This window comes from Bombina bombina, chromosome 1, assembly GCF_027579735.1.
Source record: "Bombina bombina isolate aBomBom1 chromosome 1, aBomBom1.pri, whole genome shotgun sequence".
Lineage (NCBI taxonomy): Eukaryota > Metazoa > Chordata > Amphibia > Anura > Bombinatoridae > Bombina > Bombina bombina.
In genome coordinates this window covers 1,270,472,678-1,270,491,612 of record NC_069499.1, presented here as the reverse complement: position 1 = coordinate 1,270,491,612, position 18,935 = coordinate 1,270,472,678, and the positions used below count along the sequence as shown (strand labels likewise).

General features: G+C 35.6%; 1 protein-coding gene across 1 annotated transcript in view; it reads right to left on the bottom strand.

Moving 5' to 3' along the window:
* BANP (BTG3 associated nuclear protein) overlaps positions 1-18,935 on the bottom strand; it is a 1,088,809-nt gene that overhangs the window by 398,056 nt on the left and 671,818 nt on the right. The window contains exon 8 of the mRNA XM_053701244.1: positions 13,073-13,240. Within this exon, the coding sequence (XP_053557219.1) occupies positions 13,073-13,240 (168 nt within the window). The remainder of the gene's footprint in view (positions 1-13,072; positions 13,241-18,935) is intronic.

Below are 18,935 nucleotides of genomic sequence, written 5' to 3'. Positions count from 1 at the left end.
CTAGTGCGAAGAACAGCCTTATCCTGATGAAATATCAGAAACCAGATTAAGAATCCAAGGAGGAGAAACTGGACAAATAACTGTTTTAATTCTGATGAAAGCCTGAACAAAGGCCTGAAAGTCAGGAATTTTAGTAATTTTATTATGAAACAAAAAAGAAAGACCAAATCTAAACCTTCAGTGAACTGGCTGATAAACTTTAAAGGGACATTAAACTAAAAAAAATGATTTCCAGATTTTTTACAGCATACAATTTTAAACAACTTTCCAATTTACTTGTATTATCTAATTTGCTTTGTTCTGTTTGTATCCTTTGCTGAAAAGTATACATAGGTAGGCTAAGAAGTAGCAATTGCATTACTAAGAGCTAGATCGTGATTGGTGACTACACATAGAAGCTTCTTGTGATTGGTTCACCTGATGTGCTCAGCAAACTCCCAGTAGTGCATTGCGGCTTCTTCAACATAGAATAGAATGAAGCAAATGAGATAATAGAAGTACATTTGAAAGTTGTTTAAAATTATATACTCCATCTGAATCAGGAAAGCAACATTTCTTCCTGATTTTCTAGTTATTCAACCCCCACCACCACCACCACCTCCTTTTTCTCTGTTAAAGTTCCCAGACTTGAGACTCAATTTGAGACTTGATTTGAAAGTATCTTGCAAGGACTTGAGACTTGAAGGTAGAGACTTGAGACTTTGAGCAAAATACTTGAATACATCACTGGTACTTTTGTAATCACTCTGGGAGCTGTAGACAGACCAAAGGAGAGGGCCATGAACTAATAATGTTTGTTTAGAAAAGCAAATCTCAAGAACTTGAAATGGTCCCTGTGTACATGGATATACAAATAAGCATCTTTTAAGTCTATTGTAGTCATAAACTGACCCTCCTGAACTAAAGAAAGCAAATTGTGAATTATCTCCCATCTTGAAAGTAGGGGGGGGGAATCTAATCTTCGATTGCTGAAAGATATGAAAATGCCCAGCAGATCTAAGCTTACCCTTAGATTTCTTATCCTTGGGCAGAAAAGCTAACTTACCCCGAGAGTGACGGTGGCAATAAAAGCATCCAGTGCAGGCCCAAATCGAATTTAACCCTGAAAATGGCGAAAAAGCTGTCAAGCCTCAAGGCTTGCCTAGCTAAAACAGCTAATGTAGCATTCTTAGCATCATTGCAAATCATTTCCACTGCTGCATCACAAATAAAAAAAAATTCTGTTCTCAGGAGATTAATTTGATCCCGACCATGCCAAGAATATATTTGTTGTCTTTACAACACAAAGAAGGTTGTATACAAATATATATGTTACTGAAACATAGCTTAAAAAAAGCACAGTGCATAAGAAAATGTGTATGTTGATTCATAAAACAAAGGAAAAAAAGATTTAGATTTTTAAATTGATTATGCTACTGAAAGGATGCATTGCGTTCAGGTAAGCTGTGTTTATGTGAATCTTTTTACTTCGGTGCTTCCCCAGTTACAGTTTGTACGTGTTGAGTGGCATCTCAGATTTTGTAACACTGTTGTCAGATTATTTCACAATTTCTTCAAATTCTTCCTTATAAACAATACATAGTTTCCATTAGTTAATCCACTTAACAGGATTTGTTGGAGATAATCTCTGTCTGACACAAGGATTTCATAGGAGAATACTCTGTTCCAGGGTGAATCGGAATAAACACATTGTGATGGATGCCAAAATTCTCTTTCACGGATATTGCCATCAGTAAGAGTATTTTCCACGGGTCAATTTGAAAATCATTAACTCATAAATAAAGTGGTTTTGAGTAATCAACTTTTAACAGGAAAAAACAGTATATACAACAAAGCAACTAAGCATTTACTCTTTATATGGTTACATTCTTCTAAGTCTGCACAAACATTTAAATCTATAAAAAAATTGTGAAGAATAGGGAATTACAGTATCTTACACATATTATACTGAAACTGATGGGAGTGGGGGAAGAAGCAGTCAAATGCTAGGAGGGGATCTTATACTTGGGACAGGCAATAAAGAGCCCAATGAAAACCTAGAGGGGCATGAGAAAGTGGGTAATCCCCTTCTTCAAATAAGTAATTACCTGGCCCTGATTATCACTTGATGCAGAGATGTCCATTGGGTTAATATTTAATAAACTTTAGAAAGCATCTCGGCCAAAAATAAATCTATACACCACAAGACAGTTCATCTAAATGATGAGTCTAACTTTACTGATGTAAAAAATTTTATTCTTGACTTCCTCATCAAAAATTAATTAATTAAATATATATAACAAGAAACCCTTAATGTGAAAAATATATATATTTTAAGGCAGTCATACTATGATACTCTAGATGTCCTAAGGTTGATGACAAAATGTTGAATATTAAATCTACTACTAATTAAATAAAACAAATTCAATGAAATAATTCCTCGATCCACCAAAAAAACATACATTTTAGATGTTGCATTACAAGGATTACTGTAAATTCTTTCAATTGATAGGCCACATAAGACTCTAAATTAACTTGTTAGTTTCTTGCTTTAGAGTTATAAATTATGGTTTTTAAATTATAAATTTAAATTGTATTTATCCACACTGATAGTATTATAGCCAGAAGACCCCGTCCCCCCACCAAAGAAAATGTGTGGATACCCATTACTGGAATATTATGGTTAAAAATTTGCAATAGTTTGCACTTGATAATCAGATGTTTCTTGAATCGAAATGAAAGATTTCACAAGTATTGCATTCAACGTCCGTAAAATATAAATGCTACTAAATTCTGTATGTTTATAAAAAATAAAAAAACTAACTGCTGCCACTGAAACTTTATTTCTATGGATGCTAAAAAAACAACAAAAAACCCTGCAACACTCCCTGCAAATACTCCTTGCAAAATATCTGTCAGTTACCACTAAACACATCACTTGGCTTGTTGTGCATATCATACCAGCAGTATTCTTTGCTGCCATATAGTGACATCAGTACCGCAAAAAGAGCCAGCAACTTTACTACCTGCTATTTCTTCTCAAACGTGGTGAAAAGCAGTACCAACAGATTGTCAAAAGATAATGTCAGAAATTCTGATCAGTTCTGAGTATTTCTTTCAAATTTACAGAAAACATTTTTTTGTTTTTCATGTGAAAATCAGCGTTTGGTAATTAAAATAAAAAAAACATCTGACTGACACAAAAACCCTTATAAGTCAAAATGAAACTTTTATGATTCAGGAGCATGGCATTTTAAAAAAAAAAAATTCTAATGAAGTACTACTATCTGTTTTACAGACCTTTTATACTTTGTTGAAGAGCTTATCTAGGTAGACTCCAGAACAAGCATGTATTGTATATGGTAGCAAAAAAACTTTATTGCAAACACTGCTGCCATGTAGGACTCAATATATTAAGATATCAACTTGTTCACTACCCTAAAAATGAATGTAACCGTCTTGGCTTGGAACTCACAGAAGAGCCTTTAATGGTCCAAATTATTTTAAAAAAAGTCAAACCTTATTGTGTGAAGTTTACCCTAAAGAGAAGTAATTGTGTGACAACTTAAATATAAACATACCTGCACAGTTCTCATGTAAAATGTGTGCACAAGTACTGTCAGCATTGTAATAGATGTGACAGGTTTACCTATCCTCATGACCCATTTATTATTATTATTATCAGGTATTTGTAGAGCGCCAACAGATTCCGCAGCGCTGTAAACATACTCTGTGTACAGGATAGCTTTTGCAGGGGTCAGGTGGGTAGAGGGCCCTGCCGAGAGTTTCACTGTTGTAGTCGACTCTTATGAAGCGATCTGTAAACAGCTGGGCCCATAGGCTTACATTCTAAGGGGTTCAAGGGGAAAGCAATGGAGTTAGGAAAGTTTAGTGTTGGTTGTATGCATCCCTGAATAGTAGAGTTTTTAGGGAGTGCTTGAAGCTGTTAAAACTAGGGAAGAGTCTTATGGAGCGAGGCAGGGAATTCCACAAGATGGGGGCCAGTCTGGAGAAGTCCTGTAAACGGGAATGTGAGGAAGTAACAAGAGAGGAGGAGAGGAGGAGATCCTGAGCTGATCGAAGGGGACGGGAGGGAGAGTATCTAGAGACAAGTTCTGAGATGTAGGGGGGAGCAGTGCAGTTGAGAGCTTTCTATGTCAGGGTGAGGATTTTATGTTTAATCCTAGAGGCAAGAGGAAGCCAGTGAAGGGATTGGCAGAGAGGTGCAGCAGATGAAGAGCGACGAGTAAGGAAGATGAGCCTGGCAGAGGCATTCATAATGGATTGTAAAGGAGCTATGCGGCAGCTAGGTAGACCAGAGATGACAGAGTTGCAGTAGTCAAGGCGGGAAAGGATGAGAGAGTGGATTAAAATCTTGGTTGTATCTTGTATCTCGCTCCATGCATTTCTTCTAGCAATAATAAAGCTAGCATAATATCTAAAATTCCAAAATCATTATTTTTACATCATGACAATCTTACGTTCAGCACAAACACAATTGATAAAGTAATGTGGGGGAACTGTTCTGTTTACACCGCTTAATCCCTCCTTTGATATTTCTGATGTCTGACAAGGCACCCTATTCATTTCTTTTGTGTTTACTCCTTCAAAATTAATGAATGTGCATAGCCGATCTAGACACAGATTTACACAAAGGTAAAGATTGCATTTAATGATAACTGAAAAACACATTGCACTGAATGGCGTACAAGAACATATTCACTGTGAAAAAGACCGAGATTGTATACTAAAGTCATCATGGTAAATCTTTAAGAAAGAGGTAATCTTTAAATGTTAGGGATGCATGTAGACATTTGCAGCTGTGGAATGACAATACAATGTCATTTCTACAGCGTTTCATGCTTTCCTTCGTTCTTATAGACCAGCTGCAAAATTCATCAGCTGTAAACAAAATCAAGCCTGTTTTTTTTTTTTTGCCCAACGGAAGCAATCAAATACAAGTAAAACATGATATCTGACATAGATTGTGTATTGGCAAAATCACCTGGTTGACAGTGAATCTTCGTTGTCAATACATAGCAGACCCCCCCTCCCCAAAAAAAAGAGTGGATATTTGTGGGTTAAGGTTGCTACAGGTACTCATCGCACATTCCAGAGGTTGAAAATATTATGAATCCCTCTGGGGTGCTGTAAAAATGATTTCAAGCCTTTACTGAATGGCGAGTTAAGATTTTGCACAATCCAAAACATCCCGCAAAAACAGACATCATATATCATGTCAGATACTTAAGCAGGTTCATTTCTGATGTCTCCAGAACACAGTCTAGTTATTTATTGTTTTAGAAGCTTTATAAACTAAGCACTGCTAGACAATGAACATTCAATCTGAGAGCATTTGACAGCTCTTAAAACTTATATATATATCTTATATTCATCTAAAAAAATATAAAACCACATTATTTCCCTTTACATAAATAAGCAAGTGCTATTTTGTATTTAATAAATCAAGTGTTACGGCAGATTTAAACCCGTTCTTTAAATGGCCATAATGCTCACACTTTATGGCATTTACCACACATAAGCTGTGACATACCATGTGACACACATAGAACAGGGCCCCAGTACAAAAGAACACAAGCAGAAAGCAGGTTAGAAGTATACTGCTACATCACTATTGCATAAGCATGCACATACTTTGGCCACGATACAGAAAAGACAAAGCCCCCTTTCTATTTAAGGTCTATTCCAATCCATTAGAACAGAAGTGCTTAGTTTCCTTTCGTGGTGTATCTAGTGGTTTACAAATTCAAGGCCATTCACACTCATTAGAAAAAGACAATGCAATAGCACTTAGTCTGAACTTCATATGAGTAGTAGATTTTTTTTCTGCCAAATTTCACAGTTATGTCTATTTCCACTTCCCCTGTACCATGTGACCGCTATCAACAAATCACAAATGCATATACATATATTCTGTGAATTCTTGCACATGCTCAGTAGGAGGTGGTGATTTAAAAAGTGTAAATATAAAAAGTCTGTGCACATTTTGTTAATGGAAGTAAATTGGAAAGCTGTTTAAAAGTGCATGCTCTATTTGAATCATGAAAGTTTAATTTTGACGTGTATCCCTTTAAGTTTTTACACACGTTAAACCAACATGATGCTAAAACCATAAATTATTTAGAAAAAATTATATAGTTTTTTGGGATCTTTTCCAGATAAGCCCCGCCACGAATGCAAACAGTGCACGCACCAAAAGTTAAGCCCCGCCACTTTTGCCAGCTCCAATGTAATGCACGCACGCAACAGTGACGTATTACAAATTGCAATAAAAACAATTAACTTTCTTACGCTTTCGACTTTCATTCATGACAAGGAGACAGCAATACTTTTTTTGCAAACACACAGAGTGATCCATCAGCAACATTTATGCAACAATGGCCACCAAATGACACTTTCCACTGTTTCTGACAGGTGGAGGTGTAATGCACGACAGTGTCGTCAAGAAATCGCTCTTAGAAAGGGGACTTGGCTGGAGCGGTCTAGGATGGAGTTCAGGACAGTAATTCTATTTATTTATTGCTGGTTTAAAAATCTGACAACTATGAAATTCTGCTTTGAGGAATTATCTATTGGCCACACGACCGCTGTTGACTGGAAGAACTTTCTTCGAGAAATTTGTGCCTGGCGTCTTTTGCAGAATACAACTATTGTCGGCGGGCCAGGTCTACACGTCAAGATCGATGAAACGCTAATATCTCGCCGTAAAAACCACGCAGGGCGAGTGCTTCTCCAGCAGTGGATTTTCGGAGGGATCTGCAGGGAGAGTAAGGAAGTGTTCATGTATGCAGTTGCAGATCAAACTGCGGACACTCTGCTGCACACAATACAGGCCTGCATAGCTCCCGGCTCAATCATCATTTCAGATATGTGGCCATCATAAAAAGGAATTGAAACGATTCTTTCAATGAATTATACTCATCAAACGGTTAATCATACCGAAAACTTTGTGGATCCAACGACTGGAGCTCACACACAAGCCATCAAATCTTTCTGGCACGTCTACAAGATGCAGAATAAGCGCCAATGCGGCACATACAGATCTTTAGTGGACAGCTACTTGTGTGAGTTCGTTTGGAGGCAAAGGTACCGAAATACGGACCTTTTCATGCGAATTATCAATGACCTGTCCCAATTTCACCCTCTTAAATAAAAAATAAAGACCTGTCCCAATTTCACCCTCTTAAATAAAAAACAAGTTTCAATGCACCCAATTAAATAAAAATACAAGTTACAAGTTTGAATGCACCGTCTTCAATAAAAAATAAAACAAAATAAAAATACAAGTTCCAGTTTAATTTCACAAGTACAAGTTAATTTAATTTCACAAGTACAAGTTTAATTTCACACTGTTCAATAAACAATAAATGTACAAGTTTCATATCTTCTTTTTTTAAATGTTTTTGGTGTGGCGGGGCTTAACTTTTTGGCGGGGCTTATCTGGAAAAGATCCGTTTTTTGTGTGCAAATGATAATAATTGTACACAAATGTTCTTTATAAAATTATATATAATTGTCACCTGGTTATATATAATTGCTAGCCAAATGCTCTTAATAATACTGTATACATAATGTATAGGCTGCTCGCTTAACTCAGTTTATGGCACATGCATACGGTGTTATGCACAGTTTATGCCTAATGTCGGGATTGTGAGCCTTTATTATTAAAGGAACATAAAAATAAACAGTAAGGTCCCAGCAAACAATTCATTCAATATAAAAGCTATGGGGAAAATTTATTTAGCCTTTTTTCCCCAGTCTCAGAGATTAGGCAAGTATTGAGTGGTGCATAATTATTTGTGTACTTGATTGTCAATCACCTGGGTATGTGTAATCTATGCTATTCTATTCAGCAAAAGCATTGTGGCTATTTTTAATATTATTTTTAACATACTTTATATTGCAAAATGATCCAGATGCACAACCCTGCAATTGACTTTTATGTACTTTTAATAGTCACTGATAGACAACTTCCTATCATATTCAACATTTTAAAAGCCTTAAAGAGACAAAGTGAAAATGAAAAGTTAATTCAGATAAATCATGCTGCAATTTTAAACAACTTTCCAATTTACCTTTATTTTATATTTTGCTTTGTTCTCTTGGTATCCTTTGCTGAAGAGCAAATCTAGGCAGGCTGATAGGAGCTTAGGAATGTGCATGCGTCTTTAGCATTCAATGGCAACAGTGTCTGTATTCTAAAAAAATTCTGGACTCATAAGAATGCAGAACCCTGGTCTCCCTAACTTGAAACTTTATAACTGGGCCTCCTCTCACTTCGACCTGTATCACGACTACTGAAATAAAATTTAGCTTAGAAAGGGCTGAAAGCCACAACACTAGCCATTCCACTCAGAGAAGCTCAGATTCGTATTCTTCACAAGGACTACACTACTCCAGATCGCCAAATGGAATACTCATAGTACCTCACCACACTTTCAACACTATTTCTATGCCTGCCCCTTGGTCAGACGGTTCTGGGGACACCTCCAATACTGGATTAAGATCACATTTAGACTAGACGTTACTCTGGACTTAGACAAAATGATACTTTTCTCATGGGATGACTCATACAAAAAGATACACAAATTACTTACACTATGCATGTTACTGGTTAGACACTGCATTCTATGTCGATGGATTAGCAGAAGAGCTCCGACCATGGCGCAATTCCGCAACCTTTTACTTGAACAATACGACACGAAATAAGATACTGAACGTAGACAACTCCTTCCTTGAGAAGTGAGGCCCTCTGCTGATAACTCTGCCCTCATCGGTGCAGAGACATATTCTGCAACCCTTTCTTAACCATGAGTTGGTTCTGATGTCTGCACTGAGGGGTGACTGGCCTGCACTTGCAGATGGTATGGAGAATCCCTCTATAGAGAAAAACTTAGAGGATAAAAAATATCATAATAGAATTGATATCACTTCACACAGGGTGACTGACACGGGGGTAGTGTCGGGGCGATCAAACCTACATTGGGAACTTCGTGAGCCACTCCTCCTAGCCGCTCCTCCTTTGCACGGGTTTCAGGCTAATGGGACCCAACATAACTTCCCTTTCATGCACAAAAAAATATATATGTCCAGAATTTTTTGAAGCTTAACAGAGTTTGATTTGATTGATTTGTTAATAATGTTTTATTTGTTTGGTTAATGTTTATTGTGTTACAAAGTGTATATTATATAAAAAGGAGACAAGACCATCTTCAAATTGCTCATCTGTGGCCTTATGGGATCTTTATGAGAGACCCCAGATATGGAACTTCATTCTCATGGCCTTTTACAAGGGCTTTATGTGGACTTACTAAAATTCAAAATATCATTTGACTGATCTCTCTTATGTATAATTACTTTGATGGATGTGTTAATAAAGAGAATAAAAAAACAAAAGAATAAAGTAAAACCTATAGTTTTGGATTATAGTATACAAAATAAGGAAATCAAATTAAAAAACATTGGAATGTATTGACAACAGCTCAATCAATATCTAATATCTCAATCAAGATCTAATGGACCAAGAAAAAGGAAAAAAAGAATAAAGGACCCGTGTCACTTACGGTGACGCGGCATCAGCTGTTGGAGGCGTTCAGAACACATTGCGGCCTGACCTCGCACAATCAGCTGTTCCAGTTGAATCAAAGGGTCAAAGTTTTCTATAGGCATTTGCCTTCATTGCGCATGCGCACCCAACACTCACCATGCATGCGCACGCAGGATTTCTACAGGTGAGTTGCCTTCAGTGTTCATACACGCGCAATGAAACAAACAAACTTACAATTTAAAAAATATTAAAAAATATGTGAAGCCCAAATTATCAACAGTTACAGTATAGGTCGGATTCCATTAAAAAAAAAAACTTCATGTACAGTGTCATGTGGTCCCACGAAATGTAATGGTTATGTCTACATAGAGTGATCAGACCTAAGGTTTATGGAATGAGATTGAAATAAATTTATGTATTTGCAAAATGATTTCACTAAACAGAAACCTAGGGAAGATATGTACAAAAATTGAGAAAACCTATATATTAAATGGGAGTGTTGGAGTTGGCAGAAGAAAAACTGTTATTCCAAGAAATAATTTTGCAAATACATAAATTTATTTCAATCTGTAAATGGTTCATTCCATAAACCTTAGATCTGATCACTATGTAGTCACAACTGTTACATTTTGTGGGGCCACATGACACTGTACATTAAGTTTTTAATGGAATCTGCCCTATACTGTAACTGTTGATAATTAGTTTCTTTCACTGCACATCAGCGCGCGCATGTGCACTGAAGGCAACTCGCCTGTAGAAATCCTGGACCCTCTGATGCAGCTTATTCAGCTGATCTTGAAGAGTCTGGCCGCGTGTGCATACACGGTTAGTGTCAGGCAAATGCCTATAGAAAACCTTGACCCTTTGATTCACCTGGAACAGCTGATTGTGCGAGGTCGTGCCGCACACCTCCAACAGCTGATGTCATGTCACCAGAAGTGACGTGGGTCCTGCATTCTTATGCGTCTAGATATTTAGATATAGATATTTAGAACACCTGCAATTATGTAAACCATTTCTATACACATTATCGCAAACACTGTTGCCAGATGGCTACATTTATGTGCATGCAATATTGATAATAGAAGTAAACTGGAACTATTAATTCTGTTTAATTTTGTCTTTTCTGTCCCTTTAAAGGGAGAGTAAATACTATAAGAAAAAAATGTTTAGTTATGCATAATGAAAAAAACTTTACAATATATGTTCATTATTTATTTTCCCCCCTTTTATGAAAATTAAGCAGTTTCTAATTCTCAGCACTTGAAAAGCACCCTGCTGACTAGTCAAGGCTATCTCTGCTACATGTGTCCCTATTGTCGGGTTAGCACACTTGAGAATATGGGATCAGGTTTGACCGAGAGTAGGGTGTTATTTTGTTTTCACTTTTTTACTCCATTGACTTCTATGGGGAATAGGTTATCGTGCCTCAACTGATAATATGAGCACAACGCAACACGCACAAAAAGCTTACTTCTAGTGCAGTTAACGTTCAAGCAGGAGCATTAAATAGTGCTCCACTTGTAATCTGGCCCTTTCTGTTTAAGGTTTACATCACCTTAGATCACTATACCACCCACTGCCTAATATATGACTGTCCATATTTTATACATTAAGTGCCTGAGTCACCTCACACAAAAATACCCTTTTCAATCATGTGGCCCTGTCAAATGCTAAATTTAGCAGAGCACATTTTAACACGAGGGCAAGTTGTAAAAATGGCAAGAGAGGTTGCTTTTTATGATAACGAATCCCCTGGTATTGTTGTCTTATAGCTTGCATTGTGACACATGTCCAACTGACAGTTATATTGCACCTGGTAATAAAACTATGCAAATGATTAATATGTTCGGTAATCCATTATACTGATGGCAAGGCATGAATAGCCTTGCTATGACCTATTACTATCATACTTTGTTTGCTCCACTGAAACGTTAATGGAAGAATGACATGTCAAAATCACTTATCTTTATTTTTAGGCTGAACTTGCTAAGGATTTGAGCCAGTATGTCTCACTTCTACAGAGCCCCATTAGGGAAAAGTTAATACTAAAATAACCCAGCCTCCCAAAAGAGAAAAATGGGGATGATATATCAACCTTTCCAGTAAGCTTTATTTGAGAATGAATTTGTGCAGTGTTTCTGGAAAATTAAACGTTTGCTGTGAGAAATGACAATTTTAAAGCCAAACTGCTTTGAGTTCAAAATTAGATCTAGTTTAGTGGTATCAGCCTTCCTGAAACAAGCAATGTGGTAGCCTTGCCAGTTGAACGTTTTTTCAAGTATTTAGAGCACATTTTCTTCAGGGAAATGTGACACAGGCTGGCTTTCTCAAATCTAAAGGCCCTTAGGAAAAAAAACAACTCAAGCTCCTGAAACAATGTCTGAATTTATATAACAGAACATACAATGATCCTATCTCCACTTCATATTACTAAGCAGGAATGGTGCATTACTTTGATTAAAGTAAATTAAGATTACATTTCCTTGTTTAGGATACATATATGAAAGAGAAGATGGTTATAATTATAACATTAAATATATTTTATTTTCATTTGAGGCTATTGGAATAGAGTCACATTTGAAGTTTTGAATGTTTCCATTAAAATCACATTTTGGCCTGTCCCGTAGAGTGGTTACTCTTAACAAGCGGCCAAAAGCCCAATGCAGGGGAATAAATTCTGCTTCCCTTTTATCCGGGCCACTTTCCAAAATGCTGCTTTTAATATAAGTTGAACAGTTCTTCCACAATACTGCTTTTAAAACACATGCAGGAGCCAGGAATGCCCCATACAAACAATTCAACAGCCAATATTTCATTTCTCTGTAGCAAATCCGTACCTACCCTCTTGTACAAAACCTGCTTCTGCACCTTGTGAAAAGTTACTCAGTTGCATATAAAACTATCATTCATCTTGTACAACAGACAAGTGAAGCTGGTTTTATAAAAGGCACAAAAGACAAATGAACAGAAGTCTACCTGTCTTTTATGTAAATATATACAACACTAAAATAATAGTGGCATACAGTTTACAGAATAAAAACTTTAACTGGTGCAATAAAAGATCAGACTTGTTTAAAAGAACATTTAAAGTTTTTTTTGTTTTTGTTTTTGAATAGAGTGCATAATCAATTAAACGCTGCATTTCAGATGATCTGTATCCGGAGTAAATGTGTATTAAAACCCTAAAACTGTCCTCTCATAAGCAAAGGGTTCAGGCTTTTGCAGAAGCAGGGGAAAGCATGGGTATGCCCCGTACAAAAAGCGTTTAAAATTTCCACCTGATCTTTATTGCTGTACCCAATCAGAGGCCACGTGTAAATAAGCTTCTTAACTCATCCAGGTATGAATGTATACGTACAGTAGAATGCATTCCAGTTTCTATTCTGAGAGGAAAACAACATTGTTTTGTTTCTATGCTTAATTAAGCATTTCATGGAAGATATATTACCCTTCTAAACACAGTACATAATTAAACAGTTCAGGGTTAGTTTCTTTTTCTCCCCATAATAAAGAAGTCATTACCTGAACCACTGAAAGAGGACGATGATGGAGTTCTTCGTGAGAAGCTTTTAACAGCCAGACTCTGCCCTCTCTGCTTTCTACGCCATGCAGTCCGACATTTTGAATCAATGCTCTGTTTGATTCTATACCAGTCAGATTCTGTGATTGCAAACTTGTGGAAAAGGTGACCTGAATAACCAAAGAGACAAATTCAGGTTTATATTAATTATAAAATAGTACTAGATCTCTTTTATACCATATCAATCTAACATATAGAAAAGGGGAGAAGCCAATCTAAAAACATTATGGTTCCTGTCCAGACACCCTAGTTGATAAATGCTGTTCTAAGTAATTATCCAAAACAGCACAATATTTTCGTTTCTACCCATCCCAATTCCCCTGTATATAATAAAACGGGGAAAACGCACGAATAATAAGCACACAAGTTTTATCAAATTTTACAATTTGCATCTAAGGAAACAAAATTGAGTCCCTATAACAAAACTTAACCCTTAGACGTACTGCTTACTAAAATCGCCTATCACTTTAAGGCAATTAAAAAGGATTTTTATCCCCACCTTGGTAGCTATATGACCACATCTGAAAGTTATCATTTGCAACTATAATCTTTTAAATCTCAGTAGGACAACATTATCATGAAGAGTGGTAACAAGTATGGACTCTAACAGCATCATTTCTGGCACTGGTTTGTGTTCTCCTAAATCAGAATTGTGAGTTATTAAATGCTTAAAAGATTTTCATGTAAAAATGTGATGTTGGCTACAACCTCAGTCTCAGGGTGCCATAATAAATACATGGAGAAAACTAACCCTGTGCAAATAAAAAAGACAAATATTCTGCAATAGATGTGGGCATGATTAAAACTGGAATTATATTTAAGTTAATCTTTTTTCAGGAAATTTGTTTGATATGTGTTCATTCAGATATGACTTAAATACTGGCACTTCTAATTTTCAGTGCTTTTCTTGGAAATCCACTTGACAATATCAGTTAAAATTATGTCCCATGAATTTAAAACAATTAAAAGGCACAATTTGAATGTGGTTATGTGAATTAAAAAATAAATAAATAAAATTAAAAAACATAAATGCTATAGCAACGGTCCCATAATATAGGAACATCTGCCTTTAATCTAGATGACGAAAAGGCATTTATTTTGAAATGCTGTTAATACTAGACTAAGATTTTGGATTAGTTACGTACTTATAGTTTGAAAACTGTAAATGAGAAGCAGGTTTTATATACATTAATATGATCTACTGTTAAACATTGATAACAAAGGTATAAGTAAGTAGGATAATTGGATAGGAATCACAAAATGGGAAAGTACCAACGGTGGGAGTTTTGAAGATTATGGGGTTAAACAGGAAAGATCACAATTATTCTAATTTAAAAATAAATAAATAGCTACACAGGAAAGTTTAAAAATTATTATTTTTTAATGCAATGTTTTATGAAAAAGGCTGAGTTACCATGACTTGCAGTAGATAGCTCTTGTGTTCCCTATATTATTACACCATGCAAAGGCTGATGTATGGTGGTCATTTGTAAAGAACAGCACCAAGCAGATTAATGTTAATTAAAGTGAACTGAACACTTTTGGAGAAGAGACTTGTGAATTGACAAAATAGCAGAAACAAAATAAAGTAACACAAGTATGTTATTACCTTTTTATATGCTTCTGTTTAGTACCAAATTTGATCACCAAACAAATATGTACAAATGCAGTTTCAAAGCAGACATATTTTGCTTTGGTTATGAAAACACCATAACATTCTTTTGTCCGAAAAATCTTGGTAGAAGAAAATGATGCAGTGTCTGTCTGCAATTTCTCTATCCAGAAAAGGCACAGGATGCTTTGTAAAATGAAATTATTTAAAAAGGCTGAGGTTCCTTGTAAGGGCCTAATGCAGGGTGTCTTGCTAAAAGAAGTGCAGTGGAACACTATATCCTGCTTCCTGTGTGAAATAAACCATTATTGGTGTTAACGCTGATGCAAAATTACTATTGAAACCCAGTTACAACTTGATCAAGCTCTGTTCACGATAGGAAATCAAGGTTCCCTATTTCAAAGCAGATAACAGAGAATTAAAGAATGTAGTACCAATTTGAGCCTATTTCTTGTACAGAGAAAAGGATATAGTAAAATGGAATAACTAAATAGCGTGCTAATGCACAGACGGATGCACACAACCATGAAGAGCTTATTATATTACACAACATTGTCTATGGACAATAATTATATAACAGTCTGGAAAAACTAGCATGTTTTAGTGGATTTTAAGACTCAAAACCTCCAAGTCTCTTTCATTTAAAGGCAAGGTGGAACCATTTCCTACATCCCACTGGGACAGTAAATTAATAGAAAGAGCTTAAGCAGCTGTAGTAAGGATCACAAGAAAAATATAAATATTTTATGGCCTGTAACATTTCAAGATTAGCTCTGTAAATTTCAGCTATTTACAATTCATTTTGAGCATGGATAATGGATGAAAGGTTTTGTTTTGCACACCACATCTTCTTTTTATACAATCCTTTAATGGGCTACAATTATCTTCAGTTTCCAGAGATGAAATCATAAACTAAGTCTGAAATGATCCTAAATTAGTATTATAAGAAACAGGCTGTCTCTATTTCACATTTGCACACTCGATAAACCATGATAACTGAAATTTAGGCAACATCTCTAAAAACCAAAATAAATACAGATCAAGATAAATGTCCAGCCAACCAACCAGTCGTCCTGCCAACAAGTTCTTTTTTTCGGCTTTAAAACGGTTTCATTTCTTCATGAACTCTTTTAACATGTGCTCAGTATGATTAGAGCTCCCAGATATCTGAATAAGCTTCTTGTTTCCCAAGGTCCCCAACTGGATTCTACAGGTTTGTTAAAAGCTCTTCAGATAGGTAAAGTATCTTTTACCAGATATGATCCTGAAATCCTCAAAATGTTGCAGAGTACTTTTTATAATAGTTCCACAACATAAGTGTTATAATGTATTATGTCTTTAAATGAGAGGCTAAAATAGGGGAGGATAGTCATAGGGAGTGCAGATGTTTTGTAAAGTGAAGCAAAGGTGTTTTTTGGAGATTAGATTGGCAAAATCTTTCTAGCTCCAGGAAAACAGTTGAGAAGCATATGAGGCCCCCATTCGCCAGTACTCAAGAATCTCTGTATTGTTTGACAAGGTACAAGAAAACTATAGAGCTATATTTACATACAGAAACTATACTTAAACATTTATTAAAAAAACAACAACAAAAACTACAATATTACATTTACAGCCAAAAACAGACACCTTAATACTTCTTAATAAAAAAAAACCTTTGCAATATCTTTATGCACCTAAAGGGATAGTAAAGAGCTTTCTGGTGTCTTGCTATAGGCTAGCATATAAGCCAAATTTAAATTTTGTTTTTTCAACAACCAAACTCCACCCACAACTTGATTTCTTTGAATGAGCCAATCTGACCTTCATTCTGCAGACAACAAGGCTAACCACTTTTATTATGTTAGTATAAAGTGTATTTTTTGAAGTTGCTATCAGCTAAAGCCAATTAGTGACAGATATATAAGCAGAGTTAGCTGTAAGGTATGAGAATAAGAAAATAGAGCTAAATTATGCGAAAAGGAGGTAAAGTAAATAATGAAAGTATATTGCAAAGGTATTTCATTACACATAACTAAATATTTTATATACAAATCTCAATGGGGTCAATTTTTTTAATGTGCGAGCGGACATGATACGATGTACAGGGGTCAGCATTTATCAATGCACCAGCAGTTCTTGTGCCGCACCCTGCATATTCGCAGCCAAATCGGCTGCTAGCAGGGGGTGTCAATCAACACAATCGTATTCAATTGGGTTGATTTTTTTCCACCGCCTCAGAGCAGACGGACAGGTTATGGAACAGCGGTCTTTAGACCGCTGCTTCATAACTTCTGTTTCCAGACTCGCCGAAAACGTACGGAGCTTGATAAATTGACCCCAAAGTGTCTACTGTTCCTTTAAGGTTTCATTTTAGCATTGTTTTAATATGTTATTTCATTGTAACATTGTGAATCACGTTTTTATTTGAAAATGGAAACTTATAGATACATTATATATGAGGCAATTTTCATAATTCTAAAGGATGACTAAAACAGTAGATTAAAAAATAATAATAAAAGCACAATAAAAAGACAATGCAAAAGCATTTAGATTGAATTTCACATGTGTAGTAGATTTTTTTTTTCTGAAAAATTTCTAAGTTTAATTTTCCTTCCCACTGTATCATGTGACAAACCATCAACCAATCACAAAATGTATATAAATATATTCTGTGAATATGTTCAGTAGGAGCTGATGCCGCATACAATGTGTATTTAAAAAAGATTATGCATATTTAGATAATGGATGTGAATTTGAAAGTTGTTTAAAATTGTGTGCTCTATCTGAATAATCAAAGTTCAATTTAGACATTAGAGTTCCTTAAACGGACATTAATGGGACATGAAACCAAATTTCTTTTTTTCATGATTTAGCAAAAACATGCAATTTTAAACAACTTTATAATTTACTTCTAATATCTAACTTGCTTCATTCTCTTGATATCCTTTGCTGAAAATCATATCTAGATAGGCTGTGTGATTGGCTCACTAATGTGCATTGCTATTTCTTCAACAACAGATATCTAAAGAATAAAGCAAACTAGATAATAGTTAAAAGTAAATTTCAATGTTGTTTAAAATTGCATTCTCTATCTGAATCATGAAATAAATATTTTGTGTTTAATGTCCCTTTAAGGATAATGAAGCTGTTTATACTGAAGATATAGATTGACATCTGTACTTACTTTCTTAGGTAAGAGCACAATATTTTTTCTAAACGTTCACACAAACATCTACAAAACGATTTTTCAAACTGATTGTTTTATATAACTTGGCTTCATTACCAACAGTGTAAAACTGGACATCTTAAGTTGCTTATAATAAAGATATAGATTCACATCTGTACTTATTTTCTTCTCAAATTCCAGTGTTATGATATTTTAGTCTGAAGGAAAGAACATACAGCTAGATTACGAATCTTCAGCGCTATAGGGAAATTAACGACCGCCACAAAAGCTGCGTTATTTCACCTCCCTATAGCGCTGCTATTACAGGTTTACAAAAAGCAGGCTTGTGCGGGCGATATGGTTGCGTTGAGCTCCATACTGCACCGAAATACAAGCGCTGCTTTGACGTGCCCGTGCATGATTTCTCCATAGACATCAATGGGGAGTGCCGGCAAAAAAGAAGCCTGACACCTGCGATCGCGGAAACAAAAGCTCCGTAACGCAGCTCCATTGATGACAACCCTAATCTGCCGCCCCCGACATCGCCGCCACCTACATAATGTTATTAACCCCTAATCTGCTGCTCCCAATATCGCCGCCACCTACATAATGTTATTAACCCCTAATCTGCCGCCCTTAAGATCGCCGCCACCTACATTACACTAATTAACCCCTAATCTGCCGTCCCCAATGTCGCTACCACTATACTAACATTATTAACCCCTAAACCTCTGGACTCCAATATCACTAACACTAAATAAATATATTAACCCCTAAACCCTAAGCCTAAGTCTAACCCTAACACCCCCTAACTTAAATATAATTAAAATAAAGCTAAATAAACCTTACAATTATTACTTAAATAATTCCTATTTAAAACTAAATACATACTTACCTGTAAAATAAAACCTAAGCTAGCTACAATTTAACTAATAGTTATATTGTAGCTATCTTAGGTTTTATTTTTATTTCACAGGTAAGTTTGTATTTATTTTAACTAGGTAGACTAGTTAGTAAATAGTTATCAACTATTTACTAGCTACCT